The following is a 20,025-nucleotide window of genomic DNA, read 5'->3' on the forward strand; positions in this document are numbered from 1 at the left end:
CATGGATATGCTAGATAAACAGAGGATTCACGTCCCAAGTGGGATGGAGCTGGATGGCATGAGATTTCATCATGCTACTTTGACCGGCACGCAATTTAAAACTTATGAATATTTCCGGAATTTTCTTTTTAATATTTTCAGATTGCTACTAGTGGAAGGTGTCCAGGTTCTTGGTGTTTTGAACAAAGAATTGGACAAAACACACAAACAAAGCAAGGAAATATTGAAGCAACAAAACCAGAGATTTACTGAAAACAAAGTACACTCCACAGGGTGGGAACCACCTGAGCATAGGGGTTCAAAATCCTCCTTACAGAATTTTCTAGGGTTTAAATACCCTCTAGAGGTTTCCCATTGGTTACTTGGTGTACACTCTATGTAAATGAAGTACTAGCCCGCAATCAGTCTGATTGGTTGTGAAAAACAACCAATTAGAGGCTGAAGTGAAGTTACAAAGTTACACTCCTACCCAAACGTCTGATTGGTTGCAGAAAGCGACCAAGCAGAGATACTTTCAATTTTCTATCTGCCACGCAGAAAAGAAAAGGAAGGGTGGTTGCAAAGGGAGTAGCTTCGGGTGCTTTTGTTACTTAGGTGTGGAAAGTTGGGGTTTTCCTTTTGATTTAGCTCTAGGAAGTCAGCATGAATCCGCCTTAGGTTCCCTGCCTCCAGACCCTATTCTCCTGCCTCAAGATCATGTTTAACCCTTGGTAACTGAAACTGCCTATTGCATGTGAGGAAGACTTACCGTATTTTAATTATATTAACTCCTCTAAATTATTTTGGTCTTAAGCTAGAATAACTTTTATGGAGAAAAAATCAATAATAGGTCACTGAAAAAAAAAATACAAGGGAAAATACTCATTTGAAGGGTCAGTTCACTGACACTACTATTTAATATGCATTTTTAGCCAGATCTACCAGTCATGAGAAAATCATCCCTGACATCCAGGGACTGACCTGACACAGCTACACCCCAGTGTTGGGAGATAGCTTGACATTCACAGCTAGGCTATGATTTTCCTATAGAACACCAACTAATCAGAGAGGGTCACTCTGTGACTATGGTGAAGCAAGGCCAAAAACAAAAACAAAACAAAACAAAAAAACAGACCAGTTCATAATTTTGTCTAAGCAGAGACAAAAAAAAATGCCACTGTGCAAACCACAAAACGTTAGCTTTGATTATTAATAATTTTACCCAATAGTCTGGTAGCATTGATATTGGCCAGCTTGGTAAGATAATCCAAACATTTACCTATGCAGAACAGACTAAGACAAAAAGAAAGTAGGCACATAATAAATTTCAGCATAAAGACCATATGTATATTATCTAGTACAAGAAGCCCACTACTATTTAGTCCTACTTCACAGATTTGGTTCTTAGTTAACTACTTAATCAGATGCCTTACCAAAGAAAATGACAAGCAGTCTTGGCATGTATTTTGAAATTTAAAATAATGTGAGCTTTTTTTTAAGTAACTACTCTGGGGGGTTAAAACACAATTGCATACTGTGTCTGAAATGAATTTGGCTCCTCTTCTTACACTGTCAGCAATTAACTGAAAAAATTGATAAATAATATGTAATTATCAGTTAGTTACTGTTAACCCAGGCAAACAAGTTAATTTCACATAAAATATGAAATCAAGCCGGGCGCGGTAGTTCAAACCCGTAATCCCAGCACTTTGGGAGGCCGAGGTAGGTGGATCCCCTGAGGTCAGGAGTTCGAGACCAGCCTGGCCAACATGGCGAAACCCCGTCTCTACCAAAAATACAAAAATTAGCCGGGGGTGGTGGTGGCGCCTTTAATCCTAGCTACTCCGGAGGCTGGAGCAGGGGAATCGCTTAGAACCTGGGAGGCGGTGGTTGCAGTGAGCAGAGATGTGCCACTGCACTCCGGCCTGGGCAACAGAGAGAGACGCTGTCTCAAAAATAATAATAATAATAATAATAATAATAATGAAATCAGCCACGATTCAGAATTTTTATGCTAACAAGACGTTTTGCTTTCTAAATGAACACACTTGAAATATAAGGGGTGTGAGGACAGGTATTTCCACAATTTAAGTGGTGTTATGACAATAATGACGAGAGCTCAGTAACAGAATCTATGTTTAACTTTACCTCGCTAGCAGCCAGGAGTCTAGCACATTATAGGTAGTAAACAATGCTGTTTAGTACCTATAAAGTGGTTTCGGAGAAGCAGTGCAAACGCAGCCGGCCAGGATGCCAGCAGTGCCCGCCCACTTCAGCGAGGTGACGTCCCCCTAAGCAGCTGCGGCGCATGCCCACAGCCGGGGAGGGGCTAAAGGCGGGGGCGCGCGGAGGCGCGGGCTTTGCTCCTGGGGTCTCGGCCTTGGCCAGTTGGACCTGGACCCTAGGGCGCCTTGCGCAGCTGTCCGGACGTGACTGCGTTCAGCCGCGTCGGGCTTGCTTCCCAGACTTGCCCAAGTTAGGGTGCCCTAACTGCCCCTTTGCAGCCGCGGACCTACGCCGCCTGCGGGTGAGAAGGTTGCGACGGGAGGTGGGTGGAGCTCGCCAGCGCCGGGACCGCGGATTGGCTGCCTCGGCTTTCTCTTTTCCCCCTGGGGCTCCGGTGTGAGGCGCTGAGCAGCCGGGAGCCGGCCCTCACCGTCGACCGGGTGGCGCTTTGCTTTTGCGGTGAGGCGTTGGCCTCGCCCGTACGCATTGGAGCTCTCCGTCCAGCAGGAATTTCCGGAAGGAGTTTGAATTTTTGTGACTTTTTTTGCTTGTTTGGTCGGTGGAATATGTTGGGATTTATGTTTGCCTCTGAACAAGTGTCTTGCTCACATCGTAAATGACTTTCTCTCCGAAACGCTAAATATTCTGCCCCGCAGGAGCTCACATCCTTATTTTCCATGACAGATCTTAACGACAATATATGCAAAAGATATATAAAGATGATAACTAATATAGTTATATTGAGCCTGATCATTTGCATTTCCTTAGCTTTCTGGATTATGTCAATGACTGCAAGCACCTATTATGGTAAGTATGAATGTTCTAAGTTGTTTCTCTGTAATCTAGTCAGTGAAATTTAAAACCATACCATTGTGAAATCCAAAACTCGTATCCTCTGAATGGTTAGGAATGGTTGTGTTTACTTAACTTCCATAGCCTGATTTAACTTAGTAACAAGATAATATAAACAGTGCCTTTAATAAACGCTTGTTGTGATAATTCGAGTTATACCTATTTCTTTTTTTTAATTTTTATTTTTTATAAGATGGGAGTCCCTCTGTGTTGCTAGTCTGGTCTGAAACCCCTAGGCTCAAGTGACCCTCCCACCTGGGTCTCCCAAAGTACTGGGAATACAGGCCACCACTTCTGGCCTAGTTATACCTGTTTCAAAATGTCTTTATATGTTAAGTAACTATTCCATCTGTCTTGGTGAAAGATAAGTGAGGTGAACATAGCTTTGTAAAGCAATTACAGTCATGCTTTTAATTTTGAATAAGAATATTAGTAATGGGCCAGGAGCGGTGGCTCACGCCTGTTATCTCAGCACTTTGGGAGGCCAAGGCAGGAGGATCAACTGAGGTCAGGAGTTCAAACCAGCCTGGCCAACATGGTGAAACCCCAGCTCTACTAAAACTAGAAAAATGGCCCAGGCGTTGTGGCACGCGCCTGTAATCCCAGCTACTCGGGAGGCTGAGGCAGGAGAATCACTTGAACCCTGAAGGCGGAGGTTGCAGTGAACTGAGATCGAGCCACTGCACTCCAGCCTGGGCGACAGAGCGAGAATACGTCTCAAAAAAAGAAAAAAAGAAATTAGTAATGTAGTTTATCAGTTTCACATGTTCTGTAAATATAATAAGAATTAAAGACGGTATAATATTTACATTTGGAGAGCTGAAGGACTTATCTGCCATTTGGCTGCTTCAAAAGAATAGACTCCTTTTAAAGCGTAAAGCTACATTGCTTAAATATAAGGTACTCTGGACTCAGATCTTTAAGGTTTTGAAGGTGCTTTAGAGCGTAAGTCTCCATTTACACAAACTTCCTTCTCCTATGAAAACAAAATACTGGTCAGTTTACAACAAGGGAAAAAATGAAAAGGAGAATGAGAAAGTGAACTCTCTTAAATGGTTATATCGTAAGGGATTGCCATTTCAGACTGTAGGCTTTTTGCAAAGAGAACACGTGAATAATTGGAAAGGGTTCTCCGGGATACAGAAGCTCTCAGGGCTGTTCATTCATAATGATTCACAGTGGGACATCAGAGTTTTAGGGGAGGGGTATAAGAGAAGATTCTTGTTAGTGAATGGTTGTCATGCAGTCATAGTATTTGCTATGACTTGAACTAAATAGAATAAATCAGGATTTGTAAACTGAAATATCCCTCGGACCAGTCACCTAATGCAAATGAATGAAACTGTGCAAGTTTTTGTGTGTTAGACGTGTGGTAATAGTTTTCACTTCCAGAAATAGGATATTTCTCATCTTTTGTTGAATGCTTGGGCCCTCTTTGTCTTTCATCCCCCCCGTTTTTTTTTTCTGAGATGGAGTTTTGCTCTTTTTGCCCAGGCTGGAGTGCAGTGGCACGATCTCAGTTCACTGCTACCTCTGCCTTCTGGTTTCAAACAATTCTGCCTCAGCCTCCTAAGTAGCTGGGATTACAGGTGCCTGCCACCATGCCTGGCTATGTATTTGTAGTAGAGACAGGGTTTCACTATGTTGGCCAGACTGGTCTTGAACTCCTGACCTCGGGATCCTCCTGCCTCGGCCTCCCAAAGTGCTGGGCCCATTTTCTCATTTTTGATAGAAACATGGATACAAGCAGTGGTTCACGGTTTTCTTTACCATAAGGAAATCACTTAGCCTTGGCGTTTAGGAGCCTTCAGGAGTGGTGGGCAGTTTAAATGGGAAAGCCATGGCCTGTTTAAAGGAGGGGACCTCTCTTTACCTTCAGTCAATTCTACCGTGTTGGCCAGAACTTCCCAATTTTAAAACAGAAGCCAAGAATCTGGATTTTTATATGATATCTTCTCATCTTTAAATATTGACTCAAATTATTTGAAAACACTCTGCTAGCCAAATGTCTGTGAGCTGGATGCAGCCTCTGGAATAATCAATTTCTAACCATTTAATCAGGTGTCCTCTAAAAGGCAGAGAGGAGTAAGACCCTGTTACAGAAAGAGTTCATTCTAGGTAGTGCTTGAAATTTAATATATGCCCCCTTGAAAAAAAATGAACCGGAGATTCATTTTAAATATCTAGATATCCATTATTATCATAAATAGCAGTAAAAGGTTTTCAAAACTTGAACATAACCTATTTGGCCATTCTCCAGTAAGACTGCTTCTCTGAAAATATGCATGCATGTCTCAACATAAATACAGTCGTGCTCTGCCTAGCGATGTTTCGGTCAATGACGGACCACACATATAACATGTTCCCATAAGATTATAATACCATATTTTTACTCTACTTTTTCTATGTTTAGATACACAAATACATTCTGTTATAATTGCCTACAGTATTCAGTGCAGTAATATGCTATACAGGTTTGTAGCCTAGGACCAATAGGCTATAGCATATCGCTTAAGTGTATAGTAGGTTCTACCATCCAGGTGTGTGTAAGTACAGTCTGATGTTTGCATAACCATGAAATCACCTAAGGATGCATTTCTCAGAACATATCCCTATCTTAAGTGATGCATGACTATATTTTTCTCTGGTGACTTCATCTTGGTGTTTGTACTTATGACAGTATTTTAGTCCAAAAGCAGTAATGGAAGTTTACTGCCAAAACTAACCTGTGCAGACTTCACACAATTTGTGCTCCACCTTTATAATGTTTCAGGTAACTTACGACCTATTTCTCCATGGCGTTGGCTGTTTTCTGTTGTTGTTCCTGTTCTGATCGTCTCTAATGGACTTAAAAAGAAAAGTCTAGATCACAGTGGGGCTCTAGGAGGTATGTTTTTATTTTGAATGTTTACAGTAACTACTAAGTGCTTGCTTATATAATTTAAATTTATGTTTTCTAAATTCTGAATATATGAGACTGACTACAAATCATAGTGTTATATATTTTAGACAATGATAAAGTTACATCTTGCTCAGCATTCCTATTGTCAAAATTTCAGAAACTAACATACACTTTTAGTGTAACATACAAATTAAATTTTGTGATTGATACAAAGTAAATTAATAGGATAGATGAACCTTGACTTTTCTGCTCCTTTAGTCTTCTACCAGTAGAAACACTGGAGCACTCCTCCTAGATGTAAAATAGAGCATTTGGAGAGAATAAACTCTTGGAAGTTGCTGTTAGTAATCTCAAACAGAGCAGTCCAAACTTAGCATTCTGGATTAATTTTCCAAAACTGAGTTGAGAACAGGCCATGTATTCATTCTTTTAGCAATTTTTTTTTTTTTTGAGACAGTCTTGCTCTGTTGCCCAGGCTGGAGTGCAGTGGCACGATCGGCTCACTGCAACCTCCTCCTCCTCCTGGATTCAAGCGATTCTCATGCCTCAGCCTCCGAGTAGTTGAGATTACAGGCCTGTGCCACCATGCCCAGCTAATTTTTTCTGGTATTTTTATTAGAGATAGGGTTTCACCATGTTGACCAGGCTGGTCTCGAACTCCTGGCCTCAAGTTGATCACCTGCCTGGGCCTCCCAAAGTGCTGGGATTACAGGTGTAAGCCACCATGCCTGACCCATCTTTTAGCAAATTTTTATTGAACACTTACTAGTATGTACCACTGTTCTAAAAACTTGGGATATATCTGTAAACAAAAAGAACATAGTGTCAGTTCTCATGAAACTTATATTCTTTAGGGCAGGTAGATAATATATAAAACTGTTCAGGTAATGACGTTTATGAGAAAAATGAAAAGATAATTAAGTGTTAAGTGCATATGTTGGAAGACGTGGTGCATTCTTCTGTAAATGGTGTCAGGTGCTTTTCTGTAAGGAGGTCATTTTGCGCTGGCATCCAAAGAAGCTAGCAATGAGAGCTGACAGAATTATGTTCCAGGCCGACAGAATAACAAGTGCAAAAGTCCAGATATTTTAGAGGCTTATTTGAGAGTAAGAATAATAAGGCTCATTTGACTAGAAAATAGTAACAATAGGAAAAGAAGTGAGAGATAAAACTGAATAAATAAACTAGCAGTGTGCTCTCATGGTCCTATGGTTTTGTCAATTTTGCAAAGGTCAAAACTTTTGTACTCTTTTTCTTAAAGAGGGAACCCCAAATTATATAAGCTTCGGGCTCCACAAAGCCTCGATCTCCCCCTTATTTCATTTTTAGGGCATAGAGAGAATTAAATGAGATAATTTAAAGTCCTTACCTCATTGCCTGAACACATAGCCAACATTTATTCAGTGCTTGTAACTATTATTATTAGGCAGAGTTCTTCAAAATCATGCCAATTCTCTTCATAATTAAGAAATATTTTTTAAGTTATATTGTGAGATTTCTTTTCCTTTTGTGGGGTAGTTGAGAATTAAAGTTAACTAGACATATTGATATTTTTGTATGAATTTTATTTTACCATGTAATCAATAAGTATTAGGAATGGTTATATTTTATCTATTTAACAAATGTTTGTATCACACTTTCTATGTACCAGGCACTGCTGTTAGCACTTTGGTAGTATTAACTCATTTATAACATAACTTGAACAATCTCTGCTTAAATATAATAACATGGAGTTATGCTTTGCTAAAAAAAAGTTCTTTCTGGGCTGGTTGCGGTGGCTCACACCTGTCATCCCAGCACTTTGGGAAGCCAAGGCGTAAGGATAACATGAGTCCAGGAGTTTGAAACCAGCCTGGACAATATGATGAGACTTCACCTCTACAAAAAAAACAAAAAATCAAAATATTAAACCAGGCATGGTGGTGCACACCTGTAGTCCCAACTACACAGGAGGCTGATCGTGCCACTGCACTCAGCTTGGGCAACAGAGTGAGACCCTGTGTCAAAAAAAAAAAAAAAAAAAAAAAAGCTCTCAGATATCCTCGCCTTGGAATTTATTATTCTTATAGAAAGAAAGGTCAAGTCCTTCTTGAAATTCTGTCTTCCTTGGGCTTCTGTGCTGTATATAGTCCTGCTGCTCTGGCATTTATGATCTCTCCTGTTGTTTCTTTCCTGCTGCTGGAAGGGCTGCCTTCTAGCCCTTGGGCATCTACTCCTGTCCTATGTTGATTAGAATGAAAAGATATGTATTTGAAACCTAACACTGCCACCTATTATCAGGGCAAACTTGGGAAAGCTACATAACTCCTAGGAGCCTCACTTTCTTCTCTCTTCTAAAATACCTCCAATAGTAATACCTCATGGGCTTATTGGTGAAGCTCAAACAAGATATTATGTGAGGCAACACATCTTTGTAAATGGTGCAAAAATGTTCATTGTTAGTGATTATGTACTTTCAACCATATTTTTATACGCGAATGACTATTAAATTGGCATTGCCACAAACCTTTCTTTCTTTCTCCATACCTCTGCTCACATTACTCCTCCCCCTCTGACCTCTCTCCTACCTCATTATATATGCTGATTATTATTATCATCTGCATTAATAGAGAAGTATATAGAGAGATTTCAAAGATGAAGAGACAGTTCTGGGCAGAAAACAATGAGAACTGTAGAAAATTGAAACTAATGCTTGCAGAGTAAAATTAAATGAAGTATTCCCACTAAGAAAGTTTCTGGTTCTAGGCTTCTTAGTGCTTAATGAAGTATTCTTACTGAATAGGATTCAAATCTAATAAAGTCATTTATTTGCTGCCAGCCCTTAGAGATGGAAATGATCAGATGTAGTAGTAGATGGAAGCATGTCATTAACTTACTTTCAGTAGTAACTGATAGTTCTAAAGTCAGGTAGCAAAAATATAATATGCATGTTTCTAAAAATTATCATGGTGGTATAACATGCCACTTGATCTGTTTGAGCATAAAGAAAATCTACTAGATTGTAAACTCCTTGAGGACAAAGAGTATCTTATGCTTCTGTGTCCCATGTTTCTTTGAATAGTGCTAGATACATAATAGATGATTAGGAATAGATGTAGTCTGATTTTTAAAAACCTTTGCTTTTTTCCTAATTATTTCATTCTATGAAACATTTATCTTTTTTTTTTTCTACCTTTTTGTGAAAAAAGAAGTTATGGCCAGGTATGGTGGCTCACACCTGTAATCTCAGCACTTAGGGAGGCCAAGGTAGGCAGATCGCTTGAATCCAGGAGTTTGAGACCAACCTGGGCAACATGGTGAAACCTTGCTCTACTAAAAATACAAAAATTAGCCAGGCATAGTGGCGGGTGCCTGTAATCCCAGTTACTTGGGAGGCTGAGGCAGGAGAATTGCTTGAACCCAGAAGGCGGAGGCTGCAGTGAGCCAAGATCATGCTGCTGCACTCGAGCCTGAGTGACAGAGCGAGGCCCTGTCCTCAAAAAAACTTTTTTTAGAGGCAGGGTCTCGCTCTGTCACCCAGGCTGTAGTGCAGTGATGCAACCATAGCTTAGTGCAGCCTTGAATTCCTGGGCTCAAGCAGTCCACCTGCCTCAGCCTCCTGGGTAGTTGGGACTATAGGCACACGCCGCCACACCCAGCTTTTCTTACTGTTTGGAACTTTTTGTTTCCTTAAGGATAAAAAAAAATCTAATGCTGATTTAAAATATATCATAGTAGTTGGGTATACTATCCTAGAGTATGACTGCAAATCACTTAAACTCTCAGTGTTGTACTTGTCCTGTCTATAAAATGTGAAGGAATAATGGTATCTATGGCAATGAATTATCTTGAAGTGTTATCCATGTAAAATGCTTAGCACAGTACTTGGCATACAAATATTTTATAGATGTTAGTTATTATTACTGTTTTCCTTCCACTACTGCTGTCCACAGTGATACAAGTTTGACCATGTCCCCACCCAAATCTCATCTTGAATTGTAGCTCCCATAATTCCCACATGTCAAGGGAAGGACCTGGTGGGAGGTAATTGAATCATGGGAGCAGGTCCTTCCCGTGCTGTTCGCATGATAGTGAGTAAGTCTCATGAGAGCTGATGGTTTTGTAAAGGGGAGTTCCCCTACATAAACTCCCTTGCCTGCCACTAGGTAAGATGTGACTTTGCTCCTCATTTGCCTTCAGCCATGATTGTGAGGCTTCCCCAGCCATGTGGAACTGTGAGTCAATTGAACCTCTTCTCTTTATAAATTACCCAGTTTCAGGTTTATCTTTATTAGCAGCATGACAACGGACTAATACACGCAGTTATAAGGAATTTTACTTTGCTACATCATGACTTTAGTGTGTCTAGGATTGAGAAGTAAGAGTTACAGAACTTCCTCAGGATCTGGGTATTTAGAACCATTCATGACAGAAACATATACCTCAGTATTGAGAGGATTGGGCAGGGGTTCAGTCACACTTCGTCTCTAAGCTGCACACTGAAGTGGAGGACTCTGGTCATTTGGAGAGAGAGCAAGCATTGCCAGAATAAGGAGAGGGTCACATGAGGGGGATTTGTGGTAAAGTGTTTGTGGAAGAGCATAGCAAGAGGGGGTGTTGTCAGGAGAGGCCAGTGGTGGTGCTCTGTGTGGTTTCACAAGGGTGGCCTGACCTCTTTTTGGTCACTATACGTTGGGTCTGGTTTCAGTCTTTCTGAAGTAGAAACCTCACTCTGTCATGTACCCAGAGTTGATTAGAGCCTAGAAAACTGGTTGAATGTTGCTCATTGTCATAAAGGATTGCTATATGAGCCAGAATGCCACTTTATTAGTCAGATAGAAGAACTACCAGGCAGAAGAACACAAACATCACTGTTCAGGCATGCCCTATTCTTGTAGTCAGGCCGCTTGAGAAGTCGGATTATAATCAGAAGGCTGCTTTGGTGAGTACAAAGTCTGAGAAACAGTTATGCAAGTCCACAAATCAAAGGTTCCCCTCCCTTGGACGTGGTTCAAGAAGTCTGCCAGCCTCTGGTTTTTTTGGCCTTCACTTTCTACATTTTGGGCTAGCCAATTAAATTATCATAGAATATGTATGAATCAATAGGTTAGCCCTGAGTTTATTAAATTGCTATGAAATTCCAGTCCTGCCTTTCTCTTTTACGCCTCCTAGAGATTACCCAGGTCACCCTGGTTGGAATTTGGGGTATAACTGTACTCCCATTGTCAGAAATTTGTAGACAGCGTCATTTTACTCCCCTGATGCTATCTGTTAGGTACAGAATTTACCTATTTAAGGCTCAGAAGGCAACCATAGTCCTCAAGTCTTCAAATTATTTGGGAGTACCCTATTGTCATATCTGTGAACCCTTTATCAATGATATTTAGAGATCTGCAGGATGGAGAGGTGGAAAAGATACGAACAGGAGATAGCAGTTACTAACCTAAAATGTAGACATAGGTGGGAGTTGCTAAAAGTTCCAAGCTCTCTTAGGACTACGTGAAAGAAACCCTTCCCTCAAAACTTGTCTTGTTCATTTCCTCAATCTGAAGCTGTCACCAACATGAACATTGATCACCTCATGTGCTATTTTAAGGTGGTTGAAGTAAAAAGGATATAGATGCCATTTGTAACATCTCAGTGTAGGTTGTTTAGGGCTCTTCTACTTTGGGTTTGTTTAGAGACGGCGGAACAAATTGTTAACAGTGAATATTCATGAAGAGGAGGAGGGGAGACACTTTGACTTTCAATTTGTATACCTCCATATGTTTTGACTTTCCCCTTCAGTAGTTGCGTACAACTTTTCTAATGTTTTAAAAATCAATTAAAAAAACTTAAAGGTTGGATAACAATATTATAATATTTATCATGATTATTGTTGAGCTTTTGCCACTGGAACTGTTGCTGTTATTAGTATCCATAACATTAGGTAACACTTATTAAGGACCTCTTACATCCTGGATAATATAATAAGCATATTGCAAAGATTATCCCTGACTTTTTACAGCAAGCTGGCAAAGTAAATTCTGATTATTCTCATTTCATCGGTGCAAAATTGAGACTTCAGGAGGTTGGGTAACTTATCCTAATCTTGAAGAGGTAAGTGAAGGAGCCAAAGTTTGAACTCTAGACTGTTCAATTCCAGAGCTGAAGCTCTTTGTTATTGTTAATACTTTATTTCAAGTTACCCTATTTCTTGTGCTCTCAATTAAAAGGTACCAAAGTTAAATACCAGTAATTGAGCATCTCTGGAAGAGTCGATGAATAACTATCTCATTGGTTATGATATCTGAACTTTGAGCTAAGCAATGGAAAGGGTTATTATAGAAAAAGAAGGCCAGGTGCAGTGGCTCACTCCTGCAATCCCAGCACTTTAGGAGGCCATTGCTGGGCAGATTGCTTGAGCCCAGGAGTTTGAGATCAGCCTGGGCGATATAGTGAGACTCCATCTCTATTTCTACCTTTTTAAAATAAAGGTATTTTTAAAATATTATCTAAAATAATATCTTACATTCATATGGCATTGCTTGAAACGAGATTAAAATATGGTAAAAAAAAATGTGTACTCAAAATCGCATTCAGTTTACTGCTTGGTAACAACTTAATTGGCAAAATGCAAATTGTTAGAAATGTACATTTCAGGTTATAACATAAAAACGGAAAAAATCCATCCTTTTTTCACAGCATTGATGTATGAATTGAATATAATTCTGTGTTTATATATGTTTCTTTCAGGGCTCGTGGTTGGATTTATCCTAACCATTGCAAATTTCAGCTTTTTTACCTCTTTGCTGATGTTTTTCTTGTCTTCTTCAAAACTCACTAAATGGAAGGGAGAAATGAAGAAGCGTCTAGATTCAGAATATAAGGAAGGTAAGATTATGTTTGATACTATTCAAAATAGTAAACTTCATTTCATCGTAACATAAGCTTTTTTTTTAGACGGAGTCTCGCTGTCACCCAGGCTGGAGTGCAGTGGCACAATCTTGGCTCCTTGCAAGCTCTGCCTCCCAGGTTCACGCCATTCTCCTGGCTCAGCCTCCCGAGTAGCTGGGACTACAGGCACCTGCAACCATGCCTGGCTAATTTTTTGTATTTTTAGTAGAGACGAGGTTTCACCGTGTTAGCCAGGACGGTCTCAATCTCCTGACCTCGTGATCCGCCTGCCCCGGCCTCCCAAAGTGCTGGGATTACAAGCGTGAGCCACTGCACCTGGCCAACATAAGCTTTCAATCAGAATGTTGTTTAGACTGTCAAAACACATCACTTTTTATATGAGAATTCCTTTAGTAGCCAAATTGAGTTTATAATTTATTTCACAACAATAGGAAATAACAGCAGAATTTTAGAAGCACTAGAGTCTGTCATAATTTTTCCAGATTTGTTAATAACAGTATAGAATCTGGGCAAATGTACCATAACACTTTTACTGTTTTGAAATATTTTTTCATTGTTTTTCTTTTCCTAAACTTTAAAACATAAATACCTATAACTGCATGGTTTTTCTTCTATGGAGAAAGCATTTGTTTGTCCTTTTCATCTGTTTGTTTCCAGGTGGGCAAAGGAATTGGATTCAGGTATTCTGTAATGGAGCTGTACCCACAGAACTGGCCCTGCTGTACATGATAGAAAATGGCCCTGGGGAAATCCCAGTCGATTTTTCCAAGCAGTACTCTGCTTCCTGGATGTGTTTGTCTCTCTTGGCTGCACTGGCCTGCTCTGCTGGAGACACATGGGCTTCAGAAGTTGGCACAGTTCTGAGTAAAAGTCCTCCAAGACTGATAACAACCTGGGAGAAAGTTCCAGTTGGTGAGTCCTTTTCTTCTTTTTGACCCATTGGTAGACACAGTTGGTGAGTCTTGGTTTGAGATTCTTTAAAAAAACCAAAAAACCTCTTGATTTAATGTATTTCTTATTTTAGAGCCTTTTAAAAACTTTATTTAGTCTCTTTAATAATTGGAAAATTTCTATAGACTATTAAATTGGTAATAATAAATAGTATTTGCAGGAAATGTTAGCAAGACCTAGATAAGCAATACAGGAACTTAGAGATTGATTTGCAAACATATCAGTAGGGAAGGAAAAGAAAGGGAACAATGGAATATTTATTGAGAGCCTGTTATGGTATCAGTGTTTTAACATATATCTCAATTCTCCATTATCAACATTATCAACAACTACATAGGTTGAACATCACAAATCTGAAAATCCAAAATCCAAAATGCTCCAAAATCTTAAACTTTTTGAACACTGACATGATGCTCACAGGAAATGTTCATTGGAACATTTCAGATTTACGATTTTCAGATTTGGGTGTTCAACTGGTAAGTCTATATTAACGCAAATATTCCAAACTCTGAAAAAATTTGAAATCCAAAACACTTCTAGTCCGAAGCAATTCGGGTAAAGAGAATACTCAACCTGTACTGCTTTTTCTTTTTGTCTTCTGATGCTTCTCTTCCTCTTCGTCCCCTTCTTTTCTTTCTACCCCATCCTATCCCCCATCATCGCCTTCTCCTCCTTTTTCTTCTCTTCTTCATCATGATTATAACAGCTAACACATTTTAGATACCTACTACAGAGCACTATTGTAACTGCTCTACATGGATTGCCACTTAGTACTCCTAATAATCATATGAATTGGTTCTTTTATTATTTCTGTCTTATAAAGAAACTAAAGGACAAAGAAGTTAGATAAATTAACTACAGTCACACGGCTTAAGAGTAGCAGAATTGGGCCTGGCAAGGTGGCTCACACCTGTCATCCCAGTTAATAGAGAGACTGAGGTGGGAGGATCACTTGAGCCTGGAGTTGGAGGCTGCAGTAAGCTATGATCACACCATTGTACTCTAGCCTGGTTGATAGAGCAAAACCTTGTCTCTGAAAAGAGAGAGAGAGATTGAGAGAGAGAAGCGGAACCAAGATTGAAACCAGGGAGTCCGGCTTCGTTGAACCATTCTGCTTCATCACTTAAAATGTCGAGAGTTACTGAGGAGAAAATACTATTTTCTAAATAGCTACAGTATTTAGATTGCTTTAAAGAGAATGCTTTCTTTAAATTAGTCTTGATTAGATAGGTACCTTGCTGTCCTTGCCTTTATGTGTTTGCTGATTATTAACCAGATGATTTTCTACATGTTTCTTCTTCTTCAGGTACCAATGGAGGCGTTACAGTGGTGGGCCTTGTCTCTAGTCTCCTTGGTGGTACCTTTGTGGGCATTGCATACTTCCTCACACAGCTGATTTTTGTGAATGATTTAGACATTTCTGCCCCCCAGTGGCCAATTATTGCATTTGGTGGTTTAGCTGGATTACTAGGATCAATTGTGGACTCATACTTAGGGGCTATAATGCAGTATACTGGTAAGAACATTCCTTCATTCTTGCAACTTATTGGTGTGTTAAAGAAATAGGGAAAAGAAAGAAAAAATGTCAACAATGAAAACAAATCCAAAGACACAGGGTGTTGAGGGACTAGAAATGATAGGGCAAAGTCTCTCACAATTTCGGTTTTCTTATTCTTTTGTATTAAATTAATTGAAAGAGAATTAGTCGAATTAGTCCTGCACAGCAATGATTAGCAGCTGCGTGGGGAAGATACAGTAGTGCAGAGAACAGACGCTTTTGTGTGGGCCATTACCTAATCCCAGAAAAGCAAGACATTTTGGATCATATCATTTTAATAAAATTCCTTCCATTCATTTTCCTATTCCATTTGAGGGATAATTGTACTAGTCTGACTATACATACCACCTACTTTTTTACTGTGGTATCATGCTTGCTATTCTTGCCCCTGAGTTTTTTGCTTCAATCAAGATATACGGTAGGTGGCTGGGTGCAGTGGCTCACATCCAAATCCCAGCACTTTGGGAGGCCAAGTGGGTTGGATCACTTGAGGTCAGGAGTTCGAGACTAGCCTGGCCAACATGGTGAACCTCCATCTCTACTAAAAATAAAAAAATTGTCTGGCGTGGGGGCGCCTGCCTGTAATCCCAGCTACTTGCAGTGAGCCGAGATCATGCCACTGCACTCTAGCCTGGGCAACAGAGCAAGACTCCATCTCAAAAAAAAAAAAAAAAAAAAAAAAAATATCTGGTAGAGTGGTAGAGTATGTTTTTCTCAAAATTTTCTGTGCTTTGTTTCTAAGGCTCTCCCATCCTATCAGTGTACTCACATATTCTGTTAGGTGTGTATTTGCTCCTCACTCACTCTCATCAACCATGTTTCTCCTTTGATTGACATCAGGAAGAGGTTGGAAGGCTAGAGAAGGGTTCTCTCAGTACAGTCCTCCTAGCGCTCTTCATGCCTCAGAAAATTTATGTGCCCTTCCTCCCCTCTCCCCATCAGTCAGAATATTTGTTCTCCATTTTGTTAGTCTCATTTAGATTTTAAGGATGAAGGAATCTGATCTTAATTCTCACTAAAGGGTCAGTAACTCTACACGCACACACAGACAGTAAACATGTTTTTTAAAGAGTGTGAATTTTATTCTAAATTAGGTTCTAACTGGGAAAGTTTCTGATTGCATTGAGTGGGTTGAAAAGAAATGCGTGCAGTAGGGGAGATTTTGTAAATCTTCGTGTGCCTCCTTTGTGCCAGCCCCATGCTCAACCATGCATTTACAGTACTGTGGCCAAAGACATGATCCCTACTCCCAGGGACCTCATAGATCAGTCTTGGAGGGGAACCACTGGGAAGGCAGGCCCAACCTGCCATTTTCATGCCCTCTCTGCTTTTCATGTTCTCTCTTCTACTTGTGAAGCAATTCCAGAGATATTGACAGAAAATTACTGAGCATTCAAAGTGGCCGTTTATAATCAGGGGTCCCATATCTCTCATCATATAAATGATCCATTAAAGTCATTTAGCAAGTCACTTAGAACCTTTCAAAGATTGTCTCCTTTGGAGGAAAAAGCCTATTTTGTTCTTTTTAAAAAATCAAGTACATGTACTCTAGAACTTAAGGTATAATTTTAAAAAAAGAAAAGAAAAAACAAAATCAAGTCGTTTGGGTTTTCTACCTCACTTGCTTCTTTTTCCATTCCAGGGTTGGATGAAAGCACTGGCATGGTGGTCAACAGCCCAACAAATGAGGCAAAGCACATAGCAGGGAAACCCATTCTTGATAACAATGCGGTGAATCTGTTTTCTTCTGTTCTTATTGCCCTCTTGCTTCCAACTGCTGCTTGGGGTTTTTGGCCCAGGGGATGAACTTTATTTCATTTCCACAGGTTGAAACTGATGAGTCCAGCTAAATTTGCAATTCCAACTTCTATCCTAAGAAGAATAATTGTAATGGCAAAGCAGAAATGCCAGCTCCTCCTATATTCCATTGTGATGGGATTTCACATTTTGCTCTCATCAACTCCCCTGTAACAGCTAGCATCTTTCTAGTGAAAGAGAAGAATTCCAAGAACTTACGCATATTTTTTTCTGCTGAATGGAAGTCTTGAGCAATGAAGCTATATTGTCCCTACATACTGCTATATATTGAACTGAAAGTTCTCACATAATCAGTGTCAAGTTTTGTCTTATTTTGTTTTGTTTGTTTAAACCAGTGTGGGAAATAAAAGTGATGATATTTAAAATAGTTCTCAGTTGAAGCAGAGAAATGCCACTGTGCTAGTTGCCCAAATGTTATGTCTATTTTAAATAGTTCGAGCTGATGTGTATGGAAGCCTAAATAAGTATAGTATCCTGAACTTCTCCCATTAATTGCTATTCACAATTGGGAAAAGTATGGAGATTGGTTCCTAGTGAGTTTTGTGGCCTACTCCACATTTGTTCTTCCTTCCTCAGGGTTAGTGATGAAAAAAAGTAAATACCTTTTTCATATGACCATTAGAATGTATGAAAAAAGTTATTTTAACTAAAAGCAAAAGAAGTTTATCTTATATCTAAAAAAAGTATACCTTACTATATGTTTCAGTTGCTCTCTGAGCAGAAATTATCTTCAATTTAGTATGTGGAATGTATTTTCTAGCTTTCTTTGAATTATATATGGCAGCCTGGTTTAGCATTGGCGTCCTGAACAGTTAAGAGTCATTGGGAAATTATTGTATTTCTTTATGAATTTACTATCATATCAATTGCTGGAAAATGCTATGGTTTTCTATTATTACCGTCTAAGTTGTATTCTCTCTTACACTGTAGCCTCAACTAAGGCAAATTCTGCTTTTCAATTTTGTTCTTCACTATGATTTACTGTGTGCCAAAGGAGTTTTGACATGGTACAGAGTATTTTACTAAAAGTATTTTTAAATGTTTTTCATGTGATTTCTGTACCTTCTTCCTCCTGCCCCTTTTGCTTTTTTAAAGAAAATGGGGAAGAATTTATGAATATACCACCAGCAGGGTGGATAATGCTTACAATTCTTTATTGGTGGCCCTACTGTGGTGATGATCTAGAACTGACTTACTTCAGGACAGGAAAAAAAAAAAACAATCACACCCTTAATCTTTAAGCCAGTCAGATCAGGGGGTTGCAACAGTTGGGTTAGAACTTCGGGTATATATTGGAAGCACCAGGGCATGTTTGCTTTTTTCGTTTGTTTGTTTTTTGAGACAGAGTCTCACACTGTGGCCCAGGCTGAACTCCAGCACAGTGGCATGATCTCGGCTTACTGTAGCCTCTGCCTCTCGGGTTCACACGATTCTCATGCCTCAGCCACCCAAGTAGCTGGGATCACAGACGTGCACCATCATGCCAGGCTAATTTTTGTATTTTTAGTAGAGACAGGGTTACACCATGTTGGCCAGGCTGGTCTCGAACTCCTGACCTCAAGTGATCTGCCCACCTCAGCCTCCCAAAGAGCTATTACAGATGTGAGCCACTGTGCCCAGCCACCAGGGCATGTTTTTAAAAAAGTACTGATGTCTGGGTTTCACACTGCAAAATTCTGATTTATCTGATCTAAGGTACAGTCTGGATATTGAGACGTTTTAAAGCTCTGACTGTACATTGAATCGTCATGTAAGGAGTTTTTAAAACACTGTTGCCAGGGGCCCTTTCTAGACCAAGTCAGTCAGAATGTTGGACAATGAGGCCCATGCATGGGTATTTTTACAAAGCTCTCTGGGAGATTCTAACGCTTAACCAAGTTGAGAAGCACTGAATAAGAATATCCTGGGCCGGGCACAGTGGCTCCTGCTTGTAATCCCAGCACTTTAGAAGGCCGAGGCGGGTGGATCACTTGAGGTCAGGAGTTCGAGACCAGCCTGGCCAACATGATGAAATACCGTCTCTACTAAAAATACAAAAAATTAGTCAGGTGTGGTGGTGCGTGCCTGTAGTCCCAGCTACTCAGGAGGCTGAGGCGGGAGAATTGCTGGAACCCGGAGGTGGAGGTTGCAGTGAACCAAGTTTATACCACTGTACTCCAGCCTGGGCAACAGAGTGAGACTCCATCTCAAAAAATATATATATATATATTTTAAGCACTAGAACTACTGAATAAGAATGTCCTAAAGCACTGTATCTAAGCACTTGAAAAGAATGGGACTTTTCAGTTTTGGGGAGATAACTATTAGCAACAACACAATATGTTATCTTTGTGGGTTAATAACTTCTGGTAATTGCACAGTGTCTTACAGCTACATCACTTATAAAATCATGTGTCACTTTTCACACAGCCTGCACATTGTTCTCACATGCCCTTTTTCTTTTCCCGGAGATTCATCCTCATGACATACGAGGGGACAAAAATATTTATTGGAACTATCTTTGGATTTAGTAGAATCACTGTATCATTAACAGTTTGGGGAAATATTGCTTTGCCATCCTGTATTTGAAAATTTAGGTCTAGTTGTGTTTTGCAATCAAAATGTTTGAGATATTCAAAAACTAATAGGATCTGTATAAAATATTTCACTCAAAACTACTGAAAAAAGTCTGGGATAGCAGCTCATTATCAAATATACTCCTATTTTTGTGGTGATTTATGAACATCCCCACTAAGTATAACTAAAGATCATAAAAAGCCTCAGATCAAGTTTGGTCAGGTTTTGTCACCAAACTTTATAAAGAAACTGGTTTTCATAGCTTTTTGGAGATGAGAATTGAGGATAAGAAATTGTGTCTCTGTCC

The 20,025-nt window shown here is 39.7% G+C and overlaps 1 protein-coding gene across 8 annotated transcripts; it reads left to right on the forward strand.

The window, feature by feature from the left end:
* The first annotated feature begins 2,299 nt into the window (after positions 1-2,299).
* TMEM19 (transmembrane protein 19) lies at positions 2,300-18,205 on the forward strand. Of its 8 annotated transcripts, XM_074007421.1 has the most exons (8): positions 2,300-2,506; positions 2,974-3,012; positions 5,831-5,944; positions 12,674-12,811; positions 13,493-13,747; positions 15,093-15,302; positions 16,987-17,075; positions 17,171-18,205. In XM_074007421.1, exons 2-8 carry the CDS (start codon positions 2,985-2,987, stop codon positions 17,192-17,194), a joined length of 858 nt encoding a protein of 285 aa, XP_073863522.1. In that variant the 5' UTR covers positions 2,300-2,506; positions 2,974-2,984; the 3' UTR covers positions 17,195-18,205. The 8 variants fall into 8 exon arrangements, with proteins under 8 accessions (XP_073863522.1, XP_005571606.1, XP_065380643.1 ...); XM_005571549.5 differs by having other exon boundaries at positions 2,300-3,012; XM_065524571.2 differs by having other exon boundaries at positions 16,987-18,205.
* Positions 18,206-20,025: the final 1,820 nt, after the last annotated feature.

Source organism: Macaca fascicularis, chromosome 11, assembly GCF_037993035.2.
Source record: "Macaca fascicularis isolate 582-1 chromosome 11, T2T-MFA8v1.1".
NCBI classification, from domain to species: Eukaryota; Metazoa; Chordata; class Mammalia; order Primates; family Cercopithecidae; genus Macaca; species Macaca fascicularis.